The sequence below is a fragment of the Argentina silus genome, assembly GCF_951799395.1.
Source record: "Argentina silus genome assembly, chromosome: 4".
NCBI classification, from domain to species: Eukaryota; Metazoa; Chordata; class Actinopteri; order Argentiniformes; family Argentinidae; genus Argentina; species Argentina silus.
The window spans coordinates 6,289,548-6,309,274 of record NC_139658.1 but is presented as its reverse complement, the minus strand read 5'-3'; the positions used below and the strand labels follow the sequence as shown (position 1 = coordinate 6,309,274).

General features: G+C 43.9%; 4 protein-coding genes across 4 annotated transcripts; 3 read left to right on the top strand and 1 right to left on the bottom strand.

Moving 5' to 3' along the window:
• The first annotated feature begins 261 nt into the window (after positions 1–261).
• LOC310803602 (cyclin-L1-like) lies at positions 262–3,726 on the top strand. Its single transcript, XM_083668448.1, has 10 exons — positions 262–538; positions 945–1,019; positions 1,187–1,293; positions 1,398–1,518; positions 1,722–1,786; positions 1,885–1,984; positions 2,371–2,629; positions 2,910–3,000; positions 3,224–3,289; positions 3,379–3,726. The coding sequence occupies exons 1-10, from the start codon at positions 293–295 to the stop codon at positions 3,542–3,544; spliced, it is 1,296 nt and encodes a 431-aa protein (XP_083524574.1). The 5' UTR covers positions 262–292; the 3' UTR covers positions 3,545–3,726.
• An 847-nt stretch (positions 3,727–4,573) lies between these two features.
• On the top strand, positions 4,574–6,534 carry LOC310803014 (olfactory receptor class A-like protein 4; the record flags this gene model as incomplete). Its single annotated transcript, XM_083667652.1, has 4 exons — positions 4,574–4,843; positions 5,224–5,487; positions 5,812–6,066; positions 6,322–6,534. The coding sequence occupies 4 exons, from the start codon at positions 4,574–4,576 to the stop codon at positions 6,532–6,534; spliced, it is 1,002 nt and encodes a 333-aa protein (XP_083523778.1).
• An 861-nt stretch (positions 6,535–7,395) lies between these two features.
• ora4 (olfactory receptor class A related 4) lies at positions 7,396–8,645 on the bottom strand (the record flags this gene model as incomplete). Its single annotated transcript, XM_083667649.1, has 2 exons — positions 7,396–8,430; positions 8,559–8,645. 2 exons carry the CDS (start codon positions 8,643–8,645, stop codon positions 7,396–7,398), a joined length of 1,122 nt encoding a protein of 373 aa, XP_083523775.1.
• Positions 8,646–14,303: 5,658 nt separating this feature from the next.
• On the top strand, positions 14,304–19,251 carry ssu72 (SSU72 homolog, RNA polymerase II CTD phosphatase). Its single transcript, XM_083668464.1, has 5 exons — positions 14,304–14,557; positions 15,572–15,715; positions 17,496–17,635; positions 17,822–17,940; positions 18,330–19,251. Exons 1-5 carry the CDS (start codon positions 14,478–14,480, stop codon positions 18,429–18,431), a joined length of 585 nt encoding a protein of 194 aa, XP_083524590.1. The 5' UTR covers positions 14,304–14,477; the 3' UTR covers positions 18,432–19,251.
• Positions 19,252–19,727: the final 476 nt, after the last annotated feature.

The window sequence follows — 19,727 nt, the reverse complement described above, 5'->3', positions numbered from 1 at the left end:
ATGTGTGTCTTTATTTGCCCCTCTGCATAAATGTACATTTTACTTTACACCATAAAATATGAGCGCAAATTACTCGACGCTGTGCGCCACCGGGACTTGCAATTAACTAAATCGAACACTTTTGAAAGGCATTTCCATGATTGGTTCGAAGAGTATTTTTTTGATTGGTTTTGAAGACCACATTATCCAATCACAATCAGCACAAGGCGGGCTCAATGTACAGTTCAGCCAATCGCAGAGATAGCAATGGTATCCCGGGCTGGCCTGGATTTAGCCTCGGTCTTGCCTGATAATGCAACCAATTGTTGATAATGCGATGGCCGCTGGAGACTTAAGAATTCCCGGGGAGGGAATTCTTATAGGAGATAGAATATACTCTGGGGTGTCCCTAACTTTAGACAACTGCCTTTTGTCACCGGAGCGACTGGAGAAAAGTCCGTCTGGTGAACATGGACTCTCCGCGGACACGGAAGAGCAGCTGCGGATGCGGGGCTGTGAGACGATACAGGCCGCGGGGATACTACTAAAGCTCCCGCAGGTTGGTACTACTGTGTCGAGAACCATGTGTGGAGACATGCATGGCATAATATATCATAAATTCATACCTTCTAAGAGACAGCCAAATTCAGTATATTATTAGCTAGTTGATCTGAGTGGCTTAGCTCTGTGGTAGGTAGCGGATCAAACAATGACTAGAATCGAATAGAGCTGTTCGTGGTTGTGATCATAATTCATTCAAAATCGGTGGCCAATAACCATGTGGATTTCTGTAACCATTTTTGTAACCACATACAGTTGGCATCCAAAGGTTCAGCGATATCTGTATTACATAAACATAACCTTACAGGTATATATGGTAGTAGTTGTTTACCAATGAGACAGGGATTACTTTGTCATGCCAATTCAATGGTTTAATCATGATAGGATTACTCTCCCTCCTCCAGGTAGCCATGGCCACGGGTCAGATCCTCTTCCAGAGATTCTACTATTGCAAGTCATTTGTCCGGCACTGTGCAGAGGTAAAAGTCCTGCTCTACCATTCACAGTGCCACTGTCAACATTCTTAAGAAGTACTCTTAAATACACTCAAATTCAGCCCTTAATTATTTGTTGATATTTTTACATTCTGTTGCAACTTATGCCCATTTTTCTCCCTCTTGTTTTCCCTGCTGGTCGTCCCTTCCAGATGGTTGCGATGGCATGTGTGCACCTGGCCTCAAAGATCGAGGAGGAACCACGGAGGGTACGAGATGTGCTTAATGTGTTCTACCATCTCAAGCACAGCAGGGGAAGGTAGGTTCTCCAAATGGATTTCTCTGTCTCTAACAAGCCCAACCATCTTAACTCTGTCTGCCTCATGTGAACCCCTAACCCTCTGTGTCTCTTGTCTCTCTCAGGGCCCAGGTCGCCATGCCTCTGGATGCCAGCTACATCAGTAAGAAGGCTCAGGTGATCAAAGCAGAGAGGCGGGTGCTAAAGGAGCTGGGCTTCTGTGTGCACGTCAAACACCCCCACAAGGCAAGCGCGAGCCACCCAACTACCCCGGCTTTCATACACTCACTGGAGCAAGTCAATGTATCACCCCTCACACGATGAATCAAATAAACCCAATCTCTGCAGCATTGGCTGATTCAGCAAGTTTTCTACTCATGTCAGTTTGAAACGTCTGGTTTTTATTGCTACAACTAACTGTAGTGGTTTCTGTTCCTCCTCTGTCACAGATCATCGTGATGTACCTTCAGGTGCTTGAGTGTGAGAAGGATACGAAGCTGGTTCAGACTGCTTGGTGGGTATTTTCTTGCCATGCTCAATGTCTCTAGATTTACACAAAGGACGTTTTGTATGTATTGACTTTTTCTCAATGCCATCATATCTGTCTATCAGGAACTACATGAATGATAGTCTGAGGACAGATGTGTTTCTGAGGTTCAGTGCTGAGACAGTGGCCTGTGCATGCATCTACCTGTCTTCTAGATCACTACAGGTACATATTCCTCTGCTCGCCATACAAATGTACAGTATGTATACACTGGCACCAGTCATTCAAAAACATTCACAGAAGCACACACTCTCTAACATACACCAACAGACATAATGAAGTTATGCATGTAATACGGATTTTACTATACAAAAATTATAATAGGGCCAGGCATCGCTCTGCACAGCAAACCTGGGTTAAATGTAAATGTAAAATACTTGAGCTGCTCTTGATGTAGTTTGCTCTGTACAATGAAACCTATGGAGTAGACCCAAAACTCTCAAGCGCACCTCAAACAGTACTTCCAAGTGTTTGACTCAGGTTTGATGTGCAGTAGTCCACAGGTTTCCATTGCACAGACATGGGTGACACTCCTCCTTTCTCCCCTGCAGATCCCTCTCCCGGACCAGCCCCCGTGGTTCCTGCTGTTTGGGGCGTTAGAGGAAGAGCTTAGGGAGATCGGTGGCCGGATCCTGAGGCTGTACTCCCTGCCGCCCGTCTCTCTCTCCAGCCTCCTGCGGCAGGTGGACGAGTGTCGTCTGGCACTGGACGCTGTCACTGCTAAAGCCAAGCTGAAAGGGGGGTCACTTCTGGCCGTAGGAACCCCGACCCAAGATGCGCCCTCCAGCTTCTCGCCTGCCTCCAAAGCAGGTTAGACATAGGTTTCTGACTCCCACTCCCCTTGTAGTTAGTATGTCTTAAGTGTCACACACTATGTAATTGATTAGATACATTTTCTATTCAAAGAAATATTTTTTTCTTTCTCTGCCCCTTGCTTTTGCATCCTGTTTTTTACGGCTCTCTTTTCTCTATTGTTCTCATATCCTCTTGCAGCCTCTGTAGCATCCTTTTGAGTTTTGAAGCATCTCTTTCTACTAAGTCCCCTTAAAGTCCTACTTTTCATTCTCTCTCTCTCTCTCTCTCTCCCTAGCATCACCTGCTGTAGCACCGCCCAATCGAGAGTCACCTCTTTCTCAAGTTGCCCTGAAAAATGTGTGCCGAAAACTCACGAACGGGGATGGGTATGTCCTTTCTTTAGGGTTTGATCAGTTACCGTGTTTGTTTGTTTTTGCTCTGGCCATCAACATGAATCAATGAAATGGACAGCAATTCTCAGTTGAAGGTTGTTGAACAGTTGTTTAGTTGTTCTTTGCATCTTAGAAGGTCTGACTAAATAAAGGGATTAAATGTTGCTGCTGTGGCTCTTTTTGATTGTCCTTCTCTCCTCCTTTTTGTCTCTTTCAGGAAGACCAAGGTCAGTCGCAGTGATGAAAGGAGAGAGACGCATTCCATCAGCCCTCCTAGACGCAGGTAGAGCAGAGACACCCAGCCCGTCTGTGGATTCCTTAAACAGACAGATTTGTAGTCTTCTCTTAGACTGACCTCTCTCTCTCTTTCAGACGCAGTCGCAGTGTCTCTTCTCAGTCTCGCTCCATCTCTCCCATCCACCGAAAAAAACAACTCAGTCACAGGGATAGAGAGAGGGAAAGGGAGCGTAAGAGAGAACGTGAGAGAGAGCGGGGAAGAGGAAGGAAAGATGGATACTCCTCGTCACGTAGAAGATAACACAATGAATGACACATGGAACAACTCATCATGGACCAAATACAAGCCCTTTTCTTAGACTTTTCAAAGTTTTCACTTTTGTACATTGTTTGTATTTCATTCTGATTTGGGAAACTATGCTCTAAGATCATAGTAGGAAATGTGATAATGATATTTTTGAATTAAAAGTGCATTTTAGATGATCTCTCGTCTTGTATTATTTTAAAGGTTTGTGACACCCTCAAGTCCTATGTGAACTGTTTAGTGTTGTGAGTGTCATAGAGGGAATTTCAATAAGCCATTATCCAGTGACAATTTTAGCCTCAACACCCACCTATAAACAAACACACGCATCTCTCCTCCCTGTGGAAGGTAGGGTGGGATTGTAATAAATTAACTGCTAAGGAAGCATGTTTCAATTAGGCTAGCTAATTAATCTCTTGTGTTCCATTAGTGTGCATACTCAGCTCCCCAAGGTTAAGTCCTGAGATGCTCTGAATGAAACGCCCACACCCTTGGGTATACATTACTTGTGACCTTATAGAGGCTATGCTAGCAGATAAAAGGTAGATTTGCTGTCATTTTAGGTGGGTGGATATGGCAGGAATAACATTGTCTGGTGTCCATGGTGATTTTACACCTAAATCTGCAGGAGGCTGGGTCTTTGTTAACTACAGAGGGGGAGTGTCTAAACCAGTGGCAGTGGCTATAAAAGATGGGGAACAGACACAGAAAGAACTTTTTGGCTTATATGTACTTATGAGTGTGTTTGTGTATGTGTGTCTTATATGTACTTATGAGTGTGTTTGTGTATGTGTGTCTTATATGTACTTATGAGTGTGTTTGTGTATGTGTGTCTGACCAAGAGATATTCACATTTGGAATAACAGAGCTGATGGCTTTTCCAGAGGATGCTGATTGAATGGCTCACACCATTAATGGGAGTACAATTACTGAAAACACACGTTTCGGACAGGACTCAGTGTTATGATACATAGATTCAAGTAGTCTTGTTTTAGGTTATCTCTAACTCGCTGGCTGACAGGCATCATGGAGGTCGACAATGTAGTAGTGTCAGAACCCGTGGGGATGGGGCTCCGTATAAACGTGTATCCCACCCAAATCACCTTTTACATCATCCTGGTACTGATGGGCATTGTGGGCAACGCCACGGTGGTTTGCGTGATCGGTGAGAGCGTGCTCAAAGATCCCAGCAGAGGGCGTAACTCGGACATCATTCTGATGAACATGGCACTGTCCAACCTGCTGGTGTCTGTGCTGAGGAATGCCTTGCTAGTCATCTCAGACCTAGGACTGGAGGTACGGTGGGGGGGTGGGGTAAGGGCAATTAAAAGAGGCAGAGGTCTCGGGTGGAGTAGGTCCTGGAGATATGAGTAGGAGGAAGGCAGCCAGACTGGGCTGTGTGATTTGTGCTACAGGGTAAAGGGGTTAGAATTATTGGAACTGGTGGTGAGATATGGGACAGGTTTACAAGGAATGGTTGTTAAAAGTGTGAGGGTGGAGATGGGTGGCATAGTGGTCTGTGACTAGACATCTGTGTTTCATGTACTGTATGGAATCTGTGTCTATCATTGTGTCCGATTTCTTACATTCTCCTACCATGTTTCATTTCTGTGGAATTCAATATGCTGATTAGATTTAGATTTATAGGTAGGAGTTATATCGCTCTCTCTCTCTAGCTGTACTCCTCCGGGGATTGGTGTCGTCTCCTGATGGGGGTGTGGGTGTGGCTTCGTTCCGTAAATGTGTGGTCAACACTCTTCCTCAGTGCGTTCCATTTCCAGACGTTGAGGCGTGTGGCTCCTCCCACTGGGAACCATCACGGCCCCCGTGGTCCCCCCAAGTCCTTGTTGATGGGCTTGGGGTTAATCTGGTTCATCAACCTGCTCTACGCTATCCCTGCACACATCTACTCCACCAACGGGGACAAGAATATGACAGAGGTAGGAAACCTAATACAACAACATAGCACAGAGGTAGGAAACCTAATACAACAACACCACAGAGGTAGGAAACCTAATACAACAACAGCACAGAGGTAGGAAACCTAATACAACAACACCACAGAGGTAGGAAACCTAATACAACAACAGCACAGCGGAAAAGCAGTATGACATCTTTCCCTCTTTGTATTGTTTCTATGTTTTTGTAACCCACATTTAACCTCAAATCCTCTCCAATCTCCTCTTTTCCCCTCTCTCCCCTCTCCTCACCTCTCCTCCCCTCCTCTCCTCATCTCCCCTCCGCTCCTCTCCTTTCAACTGTAGACCCTGATGCTGGTCAGCAGCACCACGCGCCCCCTGCTGGGCTGTGTGTGGAACTTCCCCTCCAGCTACAGCGGCCTTGCTTATGCCACCTCCTCGATGGTGATTCACGAGACCTTGCCCATCCTCCTAATGGCCTTTACCAACCTGGGCTCCCTCTATACACTCTATGCCCATGGCAGGGCACGCAAAGCCGATGTTACGACCACTGACCCGCCTGTCATTAAAAGGGTACCAGCAGAGAGGCGGGCTGCCAAGGTGAGGGAGAGAGGAGGGGATTGAAAATTTAAAAGATATTATAATGTGTACATACATTTAGAGAAAAGTAAAACATGTTTTTACATGTCAAACTTTTACATTGTTATACAGTACGGTCATTCACAATAGTGAGTATGCAATGTATGTATCATGAGTATGATTATAAATTGTTTATACGTTATGGAGCAGCACTAGACAATTTTCACTTCTGGGATGATAAAGTTGATCTTATCTTATCTCTCCCCCTCGCTCCAGGTGATTCTCGCCCTCATCATGCTCTTCATTGCCTCCTGGGGAACTAGCATCATCTCTGTCAATTACTTCAACTACAACCGTGGTTCCTCCACTGACTTCCTCCTTGTTATAGCTCGCTTCGCCAACATCATCTTTATCGCCATGTCGCCCATTGTGCTGACAGTGGGTCACCGACGGCTACGTTCAGCCATAAGGTCTTTACTCACCTACTGACAAATCTGCTGCATCCTCATCAGAAATGACACAAAGGGGAAGTCTGTATTCTCCCACTCAACATTACAGTCATATGTGTCTATCCCTCACACTATTGAAATGCAATAGATTAACATGGGCAACCATTTTCATCCTATTCATCCTAGGACTGTTTTAAAGGGGCAATCTGGGATTGGTACATACAATTACAATGTTTACTTTGAAATGAATGACATATAGCCATTGATTCTTGAAGAATATACAAAATATAGTAAATGCCTCATGAGCTTATTTCAACTGTCTTACCCCATCAAAACCCAAAATAGAAGCTTGTTTTACTTTTGTTTGTAATTAAGTGAGATGGAAAGTGCAGTGCTATTGAATTGTAAATTAATGTATTGTATGATGATTGTACTTAAGTAAGAATATGTCAACAAGGCATTTCCATCTGGCAAGCTGCCATATTGTGAGTGAGAGAACATGTTTGATGTACTGTATGTGAGAGGGCACTCCTAGCTGTAGATTTCGTTTCATGTTCTGACTTGTTTGTTTTTGAAAAAAGTCAAATTAAATGCCTTTGCATGACAGCCCAGTTTTCATGATTGTTTGTTCCTAAGGCTTGAATAAATGAAGGTATCATTTTAAGGAAGATCACTGTACAGGATGTTCTGTTGAAGGAGAATGTTCACTTGCATGTTTGAGCTTATCATCACTGTAAGGTCAAATATTCACATGAAGAAGCTATTTAAACATTCCAGTCCTTAAAAAGCTCTGGTTTATTATAACCTATTCAAACATGAAGATTCAAACACTGAGATGAAATATGCATGTGTTGTTTGTTTAATGATTCAATACAAAGCTATGCATTCACACATTTTCTCATCATTTGATATTCTGTTTAATTCTCTCTTCTACTTTGATAACTTCTGTCTCCTTTTGAACAGCGAAAACTGATTGTTTTAGCTTTTTCCCTCTGGTCTCTGGGGCTTTGTTCTCCTTCTGCTCCTCTGGATCCTCCTGTCGACATTTGACCCTATCGGCACAACCAAGAATCATTCCAACGATTCTCCTCCTCAGCTTGCTGTGTCCCAGGGCGACCACCATGGGGCTGAACCCCACAAACAGCGAGGCTGAGAAGTGTGACACTGTCAGCAGTCCCTCCGCATGGTGTCCTCCGTCATGGTTATAGTACGTCACCGCAGCGACCTGTAGCGCCCAGCACACAACAAACAGAGTCACCAATGACATGATCACGTGGCCAGCCTTCCTCTCACTGGCCACATGCCTGTCCAGCTCCCCCTGGTTCCCTCCCCCTGCCTCCCCTCCGGAGGTGACAGCCCGGATGTGCTTGGCCAGGGCATGTAGCGTGGCCAGGTTGGTCCCCACCATAATCACCAGAGGCAACACCTCATTGAGAGCCAGTGAGGTGGAGGCGAAGGCAGAGCCCTGCTCCGCTGAAGGGAACTCCCAGACACAGCCTAGCAGGGGCCTGGTGGTGCAGCTGATCACCATCAGCTCCACTGTGGCGTTGCCGTGGACATGGGTGGTGTACACCAGCGCCGGCAGGGAGAAGGCTAGGTTGGCTCCCCAGACCAGCCCCAGGGCTATCCACACCCGCCTCCGCTCCCGCTGCTGAGCCAGGGGGCCCATGGCTACATGCTGGCGCCTCAGGGTTGCACAGTGGAAGGCACTGAGCGCCAGAGTCACCCAGCAGCCTACAGCCCGCCACCACACCCACAGCAGCATGAAGAGACGGCACCAGCCTGGGGCCAGGGACACATCCAGGCCCAGGTCAGACACAAAGATGGGCACGGTACGGAAAAGAGAGGTCAGGAGATTGGCCAATGAAAGGTTCACCAGGATGGTATCAGAGGGAGGGAGCCGACGAGACGGACTCTCAATGGCCGACTGGAGCACCTGAGGGTGAAGTGGGGGCAGGGGGGGGGGGGGGGGTGGCATAAACTTGTAATGTTAGCTTTATCACAAAACACTGTTGAATTCATCTCTAGCTGAAACATTCCATGTTTTGATGTTTCTCCCCTTACCACATGGATGACCAGTATGTTTCCCAGAATTCCAGTGAAGACCAGAAGCCCAAACAGAATAGCATCTATAGTGAGGACCTCCGACATTGCATCTTCCTCAGCATGGCGCCACCGTTTCTTTGTTAGTCATTCCATATGTGTGTATATGTGTGTGTATGCGTGAGCGAGAGTAACTCTTCATTCTCTACCACTACACTATAGGGTTTCCATTGTACCTCTGCTTCAGTCCTGTCCATCGTGGGCTGTTTTTATAGACACTCACAGGCACACACAAACAAACCAATCCCAGAACAAACTCAGCACCCTCACTGGGGCTGACCCTGCTCAGGGTCAATTTACCCCAACAATTTGTTCCCTAGATAGATATCCTGTCCTGATCTGGTATGCAGATTTTTCGCACAGTGATCAGCAGCAATCACAACTCTCTTGTTAACTCTAATTAAACCGATTACATTGGGCCAGACACTGATGAGAGCATCCATGTATTCTGTTCATGTCAGATTGAGTCCAGAATCTAGATATCTATCCTTTGTCACATTTAATTTCATACAAATCTGCAAATAAAGGATGTGGACTTCCTTTCAAATGTAACCATGGCAGTATTTATGTGGAAGATTACCTTTGTGTGTGTGTGTGTGTGTGTGTGTGTGTGTGTGTGTGTGTGTGTGTGTGTGTGTGTGTGTGTGTGTGTACTGTATGTGTGTTTGCTTATGTTTTACTTGTTTGCTGTCCAATGACTGCCACCCCTCAATGCTGGCTCTCATTGTCATTAGACACATTTCCCCCATCATCACCTCAGAGTCCCAGGGGTCTCATTAAAATCAACCCACTGATACTGCACTTTCTCGAATTAACTATGCAGGGACTATCCGCTCCCTTGGCACAGTTTGTTTGCTGGCTTGCCTATTTCTTACTTTTGTGAAAGTACATAATCATTGCCTCTGATAACCTCAAATGAGAACTGCTGAGTCAAATTGATCACAGTGGAGACATTTCAGTGTTTAATGACGTCTATGCTGATAGACATGGGGGGGCGACTATTATTCATTGCCACGTGAGGTCACTGTCTCCTAACTTAAGACTTTTCTATGTAGACTTTTCTACAAGATTCTATGATCCAAATGTTCGGCTACATCAATAACATGAGCCTAATGACGCATTACAGATAGTTATTGAACGACTAGGCCTAAAAAAAAAACAATTGCTGAGACAATAAATTGTTAGGCTATTGAAAATAATAGTGGTTTAGTTCATAAATAATAATCAAAAAATTCCAGACTATGTCTCCTCAAAAATGCTGTAGCCAAAGCTCTGTGATGTAGGCAGCGTTGACGCTCTGAGCAGCCCACACAAAAATCAAGTGGGATGAAGGAGAGAAAGCGCAACGATGAAGGTCGGATGGAGGCTTGGATGGAAGGGAAAATATGACACAAAAATGGTGTGACAGCAGATTGGAATGGACCAGTGAGGACTTGGAAGGAGAAGGACTCATGTAATTGACTGCAATTACTACAAACATTCTGACAGACACACACACACACGCTGACAAAAACACACACTTTCACCTTCAAGACAAGCTTTAAAGGAGGACAAGATACAAATGCGATTGAAAAGATAACCGCGTAAGTCCCTCGATCGCTCTCGAACGAAAAACTGCAGACGCGTAAGTTCATATGCCAAAAAGGCGCTTATATTCGTTTTCCCTTGAATGATGAACAGTGATTGAAGTGATGTAGGCTATTTGATATAGGCTCGTCGGTTAGCTTAGTGCAGAATGATTAGATGTGTAAACAGATAGCCTAAAGCCATGCATCAGACTTGCTTCTTCCTATTCTGTGCATAGGCCATTATGCGTAACGTTCTACCGGGATGATTGATTGTTTTGTTTTTTTGCCCTGTTTTATCGCAGATTATCCTCGCTCTGGGAACCTAATGAAGTTGAAAAGGGATGACAGCCCGCTCCTTGAAGTAGGCTACTTCTCTGTTATGGCAGCCACCCTCCCCCGTACCAGCTCTCTTATTCGCCTCCGATCTGGACAGATTCTAGATACGCTGTCCATTTTATCTGACCACTTAACATACGAGTGAACCGATAAAAAGGGAAGAAATGACAAGGCAACTACGGCCGACTTTGTTCGCCTTCTGGGCAGTGCTGCTCTGTCTATGCCGCGAAACAGTCGGGGTCTCCAGCCAGACCCCGGGCGGCCGCGATGCGCAATCATCCTCACCATCAGCATCCTCATCAGACGTTGGGAACGAGAGGGAAATGGGTGTGTCCCCAAACCATAACCACAGTTACAACTATTTCAACAAGAATGAAACCATTGGCATTCATATGAATGAAAGCATGACCACACCAAAACTGCAGGAGGACCTGAGGCATGTGAATGGCACATCCTCAATCATCACCAGCAAAGACAACACCAGCACCACTGTGATATCTGGAAGACCAGACCGTGTGGGAAGCAGAGCAGGGTGGAGCATGGAGGGAGGAGGGGCGCCAATGTGTGCCTACCGTGTGATGGAGGGGGGCATTGGAGGACGGCTGTGTTTTCAACACACTCAGGTGGGGTTCAGGTGTCATGGAGATTGCCAGACTGTGAGGTCCATAGGAGGGTCCCTAGTGGCAAACATTCTGACCAATGGCAGTGTGCTGCTACAGTGGGCACATGACAGTTTTAGGGGAGAGGTTCAAGAGAAAACCAAAGGGAACACGGCTGGACATGAGCTAGAAAAACAAGGGACAGGAACTAGAGAAACAAGAGTGGAGGGACAGAGAAGGGCCCCTAGGACGGGGTCCAGGGATGAGAACAGGTTTTTGACTGCCCCATCAAAGGTGTCCAGTGGATGGCAGGTCCGAAGAGGTGGGTTTGAGTTACGTTGCTGGTGGAACGGGAGCTACACCCAGTTTGAGTGCACTGGTATCCATCTTGGCTCTGGCTGCAGAGACTTCCTGCTGAGTGAGCTGCATGAGAATGTTCCCTACAGAATCTGCCTGCATCCCCTGACCTCAACCCTGGTACCCCTTCCACAGGCCTCCTCAGGATCCACCCAGAGGAACGATCTGGGCGACTGTGTAGAGTTCATTGTCTCACCCCTGGGGATGCAGGACATTGTGATTGCCATGACAACAGTGGGAGGAGCCATCTGCGTGATGCTGGTCATCATCTGCCTGTTGGTGGCATACATCACTGAGAACATCATGAGCCCCACAACGCAACACTCACACACATACCACACACACTCTCGACACTAAAACGAATGATGTGACACATCGGCCAATATTATATACATTATACACACACACACACACACACACACACACACACACACACACATACTCTCTCATATTTATAACCTCACACATATTTTTTAACATACAAATAAATACATTAAACATCATATATAATACCATGTAGGCCTACTGCAAATGAGAATATGTTCTCAGTCAACTTGCCTGGTAAAATAAGGGTGAAATCAAATAAATACTGTGAGTGGATATCCACACACACATAATAAAATCCTAGTCACTGATTCAGGTCATCATCACACCTAAACACCACAAATGTATAATAATTAAGTGTCACACACACTACAGAGCTTCTGCAAGAATGATGGACTAAGCCTAACAACTAAAATCCCCTCTTTGTGTGTGCATTGATGTGTGTTTTTTTCTCATGTGTATCTCATGTTCATCAACCTGTCAGCTGGTACTAATTAAAGTAGGCCTGCACTGTATAAGAGAGTGAACTTGAACTAGTGGGTACTTACAAATCAAACACAAATCTGTTGGAAAATGAAAAGTGACAAATTGTGCTGACCAGTTTGTCATACAACTAAATATATTACACAGAAAGATTTCCTTTATAATTCTTCTTTTCTTAGATTAGTTAACTAGCTACTGTATATAATTAGTTAATTGGCTGTGCTAGCACAGTAGACCATTTAATGCTTTCTTTATACCTCAGTTCATTTATTCAAAAATTCAACAATACACCCTCACTGTTACCCACAAATTATTCCTACACGCCTTCCCTTCTCATGGCTGTTATACTGTATAGACTAAAATGTATGTCATAGATGATTAATGATCTGCAGTAGACAATGAACTCTGTGCCAAACTTCTATGCCAAGAGGCCCTCATGTGCATTTAGTCTAGCTTGCCAGATCATGGGTTTAGGTTAGAGACATCGCCTGTGCAAAAAGACTGTGCAGTAAATAAAGTACGCTGCGAGAATATGTGATGCCTGAATGTGGGTGTGTGCTGTGGTGTGGGAGGGATGGGGTGGGTGGGGGTACTACAACACCTACGGAATGACTTTCGTTTACACCCAAAAGTAGTCTGCTTGTAGGATACTCATAAGAAATAAATACAAATCATTCATTAAAGGTTTAGCTTTAAAAATCTAGATGCAATAGGCTAAAGAATAGAGCAAATAGATTTGAATGCGATTAGCACATGCGCTCTGCGATCTTATGTCGGAGGCCAATGAAATGAGTGGATGCTCTCGTTCGCTCTTGTTCACTACAATATATTTGTTCTGTTTTCATGGTCGTGACGTCATATCTACCTTTAAGATACAGTGTAACCTACAGTACAGTCATTTCCAGGTTTGGGAAGTTCGCCCAGTGCGCCGGGTCTTTTTAATTAAGATATTTACACATTTACATACAATCTTAAATCTGTCTTTTGAAATAAATATGTAGCAAAAATTACATATTTAAATGATATCTTAATATTGGATAATAAAAAAAATGAAATATATAGAAATATGTATTTATTTTGGAATCAAAAATTAGATTCGATTACCACCTCATCTGTGAAACATGGTGCAGGGGGTGTTAGATTTGGGCATGTATAGCTGCCACTAGAACTTGCTGACGGCAGTATATATTCTGTAAGTGTACAGAAACATCTTGTCTGCTCGAGTGCAAGCAAATGCCTCCAAATTAATTGGATGGCGCTACATCGTACAGTAAAACAATAACCCATAGCAGCTAGGGTGTTTTTCAGGGTGTAAAAGTGGAAAGGTCTTGACTGGCCAAGTCAGTCTTCAGATTTAAATCCAATTGAACATGCATTTAATTTAGGCAAAAAGACCTAAAAACAAACAACTGAAGATGGCTGCAGTACAAGCCTGGCAAAGCATTACCAGAGAAGATACCCAGCGTCCAGTGGGGTAAATGGGTCGCAGTCTTCAGGCAGTTATTGCATGCAGAAGATTGTTGACCAATTACTAAAGATGAGTGCTTCATTTTTACATTTGATAAATCTGTCCCATTACTTTTGGGTACCCTGAAAAAGGGGGCTATGCATTAAAAAGTGGTGTAATTTCTGAACGGTGAAACCAATATTTACACAAATACCATCAAATAAAAGTTGAGAATCTCTACTTTAACCTCATATATAATATTATAATATATAATATAATATATTATTAAATATGTATTCTTTGCAAAATATTTATTTTGGAATCAAATATTTTTGATAGAATTGAAAATTGAAAAAATTGTATGTTTTTGTTAAATATTTATTTCAAAACAAAGATAGACATGCCATTAAGACCAATGGAGCGGTTAAATAACTGGAAATCCCGCACCCGGTGCACTGGGTGATACAAATCGGACACACCATATAAATCTGTTAGATTACGTCATATGAAAAAAAAAAAGAAGAAAAAAAACACCTTGGTGGAAGCCCTGCCCCCAGAATGACATCAGCTGTAAACCGTTTTAAAAGTCCCCTCCGCCATTTTAGCAGCCTCAACGTGAAGGAAGGATGACAGCGCTTAGATCAATTTAAAAGCCGTGGTATTTGCTAGTTAGAACGAAGAGTTGCTGTGATCACTATCTACCTCACCAGAACTACCTGTCTATTGCAATTCTTAACATTCGATCCGATCTTTCAGAAGAGTCAAAATGCCGAGCCACCCGCTGCGCGTGGCGGTTGTGTGCTCGAGCAACCAGAACCGCAGCATGGAAGCGCACAACATCCTCAGGTAACACAACAGGGAGAAAATCAAACTACAACGCCGTACCATGAAGCCAACGCAGCAATGTGCCACGCAGATATCTCAGCTTCCACCAGGCTGCTGGTCTTCTTCGCCCCAACAATGGGCTCTCTACTCCGACCGCACCGCAGTCTGTTTGCGGCAAACTTCGATGGACCGACGCATTAATAATAGGCAAAGAAATGGGCTTTCAGCCGTGATTTATTAACCTTTGATGTTTTCGTCAAGGTCAGCTAGTAAACAGTGCCACACAAGGAGAAATAGTGGTTTGTTTTTTTTCTCTGCCGGTATATGCAATATACCGGAAGAGAGACATTTTATTCGTCAGTGCTAGGGGGTGGTGTTCTACGGGGCCAGGGGGTGCGCAGGCTTTTTTGCTCTAGCCCAGCACGCACCAGACTCAAATAATCAACGATTCTTTCAATGCCCACATCATGGTTGAGTCTACACACCCCTTGGGTGCACAGGATTGACAAGACTAGGCTAGATCACAAGAGGAGAACCATGGTAACCATGGCTGTGTTCCAAAAGGCGTTCTTGCACTCTATCTAGAGCTTATACCGAATGTATTTTGGTACACAGCCCATGATTCTTGATGACAGTCAAACACCTACATTCTCACTGCGGTGTCTTTCTTGATCAGGTTATGCAGGGATCAGTTAATGACCTGTTGTTATTGACTGATCTATGATAGCATATCAGTAGTAACTAGTGATGCTTTTACACTCAACTTGAGTGGGAACACTTTGATTGTACCCAGAGAGGGTGTACTAAACGCATGTAGCATTGACTGAATCGGTATTAGTTAGTATCAGGACACTTATTGCTAGGCGTAAGAATATCCATGGAAGGAAAGGTAAGAAGAGCCTGTTTGGGGAATCACAATGCTTGCCTGCATTGTGTTTCTTGAGATGGGAAGATTGCATTAATGAAAGTAATATTTGATTTCCCCTCTACCCACTCTCATTTCTTTTGCTCTTTTATCTCTTCCTGTCTCCACAGCAAGCGTGGCTTTGATGTGCGCTCTTTTGGGACAGGGTCTCATGTGAAGCTACCTGGTCCAGCTCCGGATAAGCCCAATGTGTACGACTTCAAAACCACTTATGAACAGATGTACAACGACCTGGTCCGCAAGGACAAGGAACTGTATCCCCTGCACTCGCATGCTCACACACACACACACTTAAGACAACCCTAAGTGGGGAAGGATGTGTCAAATTTTAATGGGGACATCTCAAGCATTTGTGATATACTTCCCCACTTTGGACATCACCTTCACTGGCCTAAGTTCTAAGGAAGTACAGTTCTCACCTTGAGCAGCAACTGTATGTAAACAAGCTGGCTGACGCACCTCTATGTTGATACTCTGCGAAGTAGTACAATTAAAAGCCTCCCCCTGATCACAACGATCTGCTTAGAATCAATCCCACAACCTCCAGAGCAGAGCGCCTGTAGTTTTACCTTTTAACCTGCAAGCTCCATCTTTTTTTCTCTCACAAAGCAGGCTTTGAAGTTTGTCACAGAAAAAGATAATTCTTATAGTCATGCACCATTGAGAAATGGGTATCTGAGTGTGTGAGGGAAGTGACAACAATAGGGGATTGTGGGGAAGAATTGTACCCAGGATAAAGGTAGCTGCATGTGAGTAAAAAGAGGAGAATGGCCTCTGAGCAATTGGGTCACACACACAAATTGTGTAACATACCTGTGTAGTAACCCTGTAACATTGTATCAACATATATGCACAAACAATGTTTGCAATTGTATAGTAATAGAGTTGAGCAGTTTCTGTTATTTTTATTCCACTTGTGTTATAACAAACTGCTCCACTCCATGTAATTACCATGTTATAATATGACAACAATATTCTTACTACAGTAATTACATGGTTACTACACAGGTGTAGGGGCATCTTAATATGAAGAGTTGCCCCATATTGCGTATACCTGTGCAATTATTTCAGATCTACAAAAGTGTCTCAGAGTACAGCACAACGTTTGTTTCTGGACAGGTGACGATTTTTGGGATGTGCATATTACTTCAACCCTTCATTGTTTCTTGTTACAATGTCCAACCCCCTGTCCCCCAATGTGCTAGTTCCTCTTTTGGAGTCTACAAGAGCTCCCTCTTTCTTCTCTTTCATCCTTTCTAATGGCAGTGTAGCCTAGGCATGGTCAGAGGTCATTATCTTGTCATTCTTGACTTTGTTCTAATGACTAAAGTATATCCATTTATATCCTAAAAACAAGTATATTGATCTGGTACAAAACTAGAGGTAGGCATAGGCTATAGTAAATCTCTTTTTGTCCAGTAACCGATACAATTGTCTGAAGTGCCTATTTTATACAGTATGTTACGAACAATTATTATATCAGGGTTCATGTCTTCTTTCACTCCTGGCTTTATCATAGTTTTAAGAGAAGTAGTGATGTTTCACATCACGATGACATCTTGGGATGGCTTTCCCACAGACTTTTACACAAATCAGTTTCCTTGACAGGAAAAAGTCAACTTTTTTCTTTTTTGCTCATATAAGATTTGGCCACTAGGGGACATTGTGGTTCTGATTTTATACACACTATGACTTACACTTCAGTTTTATTTGGTTGATACAGTTTCCACTGATTATTTTTAATCACACTAAATATCTGTGGGCTAAATGTATTTATGTTCATACTTTGTGACTAGTGTATTATGCATTCTCACGGTTTCATGTCTCTAGGCATGAAAATATTCACAATGTACTGTATCTTTGTGTTTGTAGTTGGAGAGGAGGAGGAGGGGGGGGGGCAGACATTTTGTGTGTTTGCTTGTACCCATGTTTGGTCATATACCATAACTGTGAGAGAATCTGACAGGCATCCCTTAGTGCTTGATGTACTGTATGCTCTCCCTGCTATGTTCCTTGACCACCTAAACCCCTCAGATACACACAGAATGGAATACTGCACATGCTGGACCGCAACAAGCGCATCAAGTCTCGACCAGAGCGTTTCCAGAACTGTAAGGATCAGTTTGACCTGGTCATCACCTGTGAGGAGAGAGTTTATGACCAAGTGCTGGAGGGTGAGGTTATGAACTATCATTTTGAAATGGGGCTCATGGAATGTCAAACGCAACAACAAATGGGTTACCATGATTCTATATGGGCATAATTGAACAACATCCATTAAGTATGTATGAGCACAAGACCCTGTTGGGTCCTGAATCTGGCTGCACATGTTTATCTATTGATCTGTCTCTCCCTCTCAGACCTGAGCTCTCGAGAGCAGGAGACCTTCCAGACAGTTCATGTCATCAATGTGGACATTCAGGACAACCATGAGGAGGCTACACTGGGGGCCTTCCTCATCTGTGAGCTGTGCCAATGTGTGAGTGTCTCTGCCTATCTCGACCAGCATCCGTGTCCTAGGGTCGCTCTGTTTCACAACGTGGTTGTTACTTTCAATGTAGCATGTGATGCTGTGTGGGGGGTCGTAGAGAAATTCACCTTGTGATTAGTTTGTGTTGCCTCTGTGGCACATGTTCTGCAAGGTAATGGGGTGTATCTTCTAATTCAGACATACATTTGTTGGTGTGCACATGTTGAAAGGAGTTTCACATAGCATGTGGGCAGGTATACGAGTTACTGGTATGCCGTTTACTGGTATGTGTTTTGTATACCTGCGTTTCCTTGGATATGAGACCATAAGGGAATGGATGTTCCTTAATGTATCAGTATAGCTGTTGGAGGACTTTTTCCCCTCTCTCTCCTCCTCAGATTCAGCACACAGATGACATGGAGAATGAGATGGACGAGCTGCTGCAGGAGTTCGAAGACAAGAGCAACAGGCCTTTCCTCCACACAGTCTGCTTCTACTGATGTCCACACCAACTGCAATATCATATGCCCCCTGACCAATAACACATGATGACCTTTGCAAGCATGCACACACACACACACACAGACACACACACAGACAAACAGAGAATCCTCCCCATCTGTTGTTGATCAGGGTTTAGTAGACAGGGATGAATGCTCTCTGTCCTCTCGATTTAGAGGGCAGGCTCATCCCTCTTGCTCTGGCTTTCCTCCTCTGGGCCAAGGTCAGCCCAAGGTCCTACCCCATACCTTGAAACCACTGATCCAACACCCCTCAGAGAGAACAAGTCCCCTTTGACACACAGCTCCTCATCTACTCCTTAAATGAAAGGAGGGAATTTTTTTACCTCTTGCACAGTGATGCTGATTGCAGAGCAATGTTGATTTTAGTTTTTTTCAGAATTAATAGATCTTATTGTATGATTTGTCACATTTTACTCTTGATTGTGGAGAGTAGTGGTGTGTAAGGGGATCAGAGAGGAGATTGGTAGGGCATGAATGTGTGTGTGTGTGTTTCAGTGTGATCGTGTCTGAGTGTTCTTAGTTTATTTAGCAATTAATCTAAATAGGGGGCTAATAATGAACAACCAAACAGAGCCTACGTGGTTCTCATATGTTCCCCATTTCCATTATAATGTATTGGTTCGTATTTAAAACTCAGATTTCCTACCTTTTCAGGGCATAGTATTTTTTCTTGTGTAAATTTAAAAGAATGAAAACATTGTAATTATTTGCAAGCCGAGAGCTCAGTCCAGAGTGCCTGAATTTCTGTATTGTACATATGAATCCACTAAAGAAATAAACATCTCTATAAAAATGCTTTCTATGTTGTTGTTGTGAATTTTTGGATTCCTTACGTGGTTCATGGACTGTGCATAACTGGGACAGATTTTAATCAGCTTAATGTATCCAGACATGGTTCCTCTCCAGTGTCCTTAACAAATGAGCTATATATAAAGGGCACAGAACATTTTCAGCGATAGGGACCCACTTCCATCCTCTACCCCCAGTGAGCGAGAATAGCTCACACTCAGTCACATACAATGGAATAATATGTATAATGTGACCGTAGAATTAGAACACAGTAAAAATGTTATTATCTCTGTGACTGTGAGAGCTGTAGCTTGTTCTAGCGGGGGGTGATGGGGAAGGAGTAGTGGGTCTAATGATGGGAGAGAAAAAAACACGATCTCTAGAGCTTGATTTCAGAAATAAGAGAGCATTTAACTAGCATATAATATGTGGGAAATACATCCAATGCTTTAGTTGTAGGCTGCAGTCACCTGTCTGTAGTAC

Bases quoted from the DNA above. Each gene is read 5' to 3' on its own strand.
- LOC310803602 (XM_083668448.1), top strand. From the start codon at position 293: ATGCAACCAATTGTTGATAATGCGATGGCCGCTGGAGACTTAAGAATT. The intron at 3,001-3,223 runs GTATGTCCTTTC...TGTCTCTTTCAG, and splicing joins AAACTCACGAACGGGGATGG to GAAGACCAAGGTCAGTCGCA. The intron at 3,290-3,378 runs GTAGAGCAGAGA...TCTCTCTTTCAG, and splicing joins ATCAGCCCTCCTAGACGCAG to ACGCAGTCGCAGTGTCTCTT.
- ssu72 (XM_083668464.1), top strand. From the start codon at position 14,478: ATGCCGAGCCACCCGCTGCGCGTGGCGGTTGTGTGCTCGAGCAACCAG. The intron at 15,716-17,495 runs GTATCCCCTGCA...TAAACCCCTCAG, and splicing joins GTCCGCAAGGACAAGGAACT to ATACACACAGAATGGAATAC. The intron at 17,941-18,329 runs GTGAGTGTCTCT...TCTCCTCCTCAG, and splicing joins TCTGTGAGCTGTGCCAATGT to ATTCAGCACACAGATGACAT.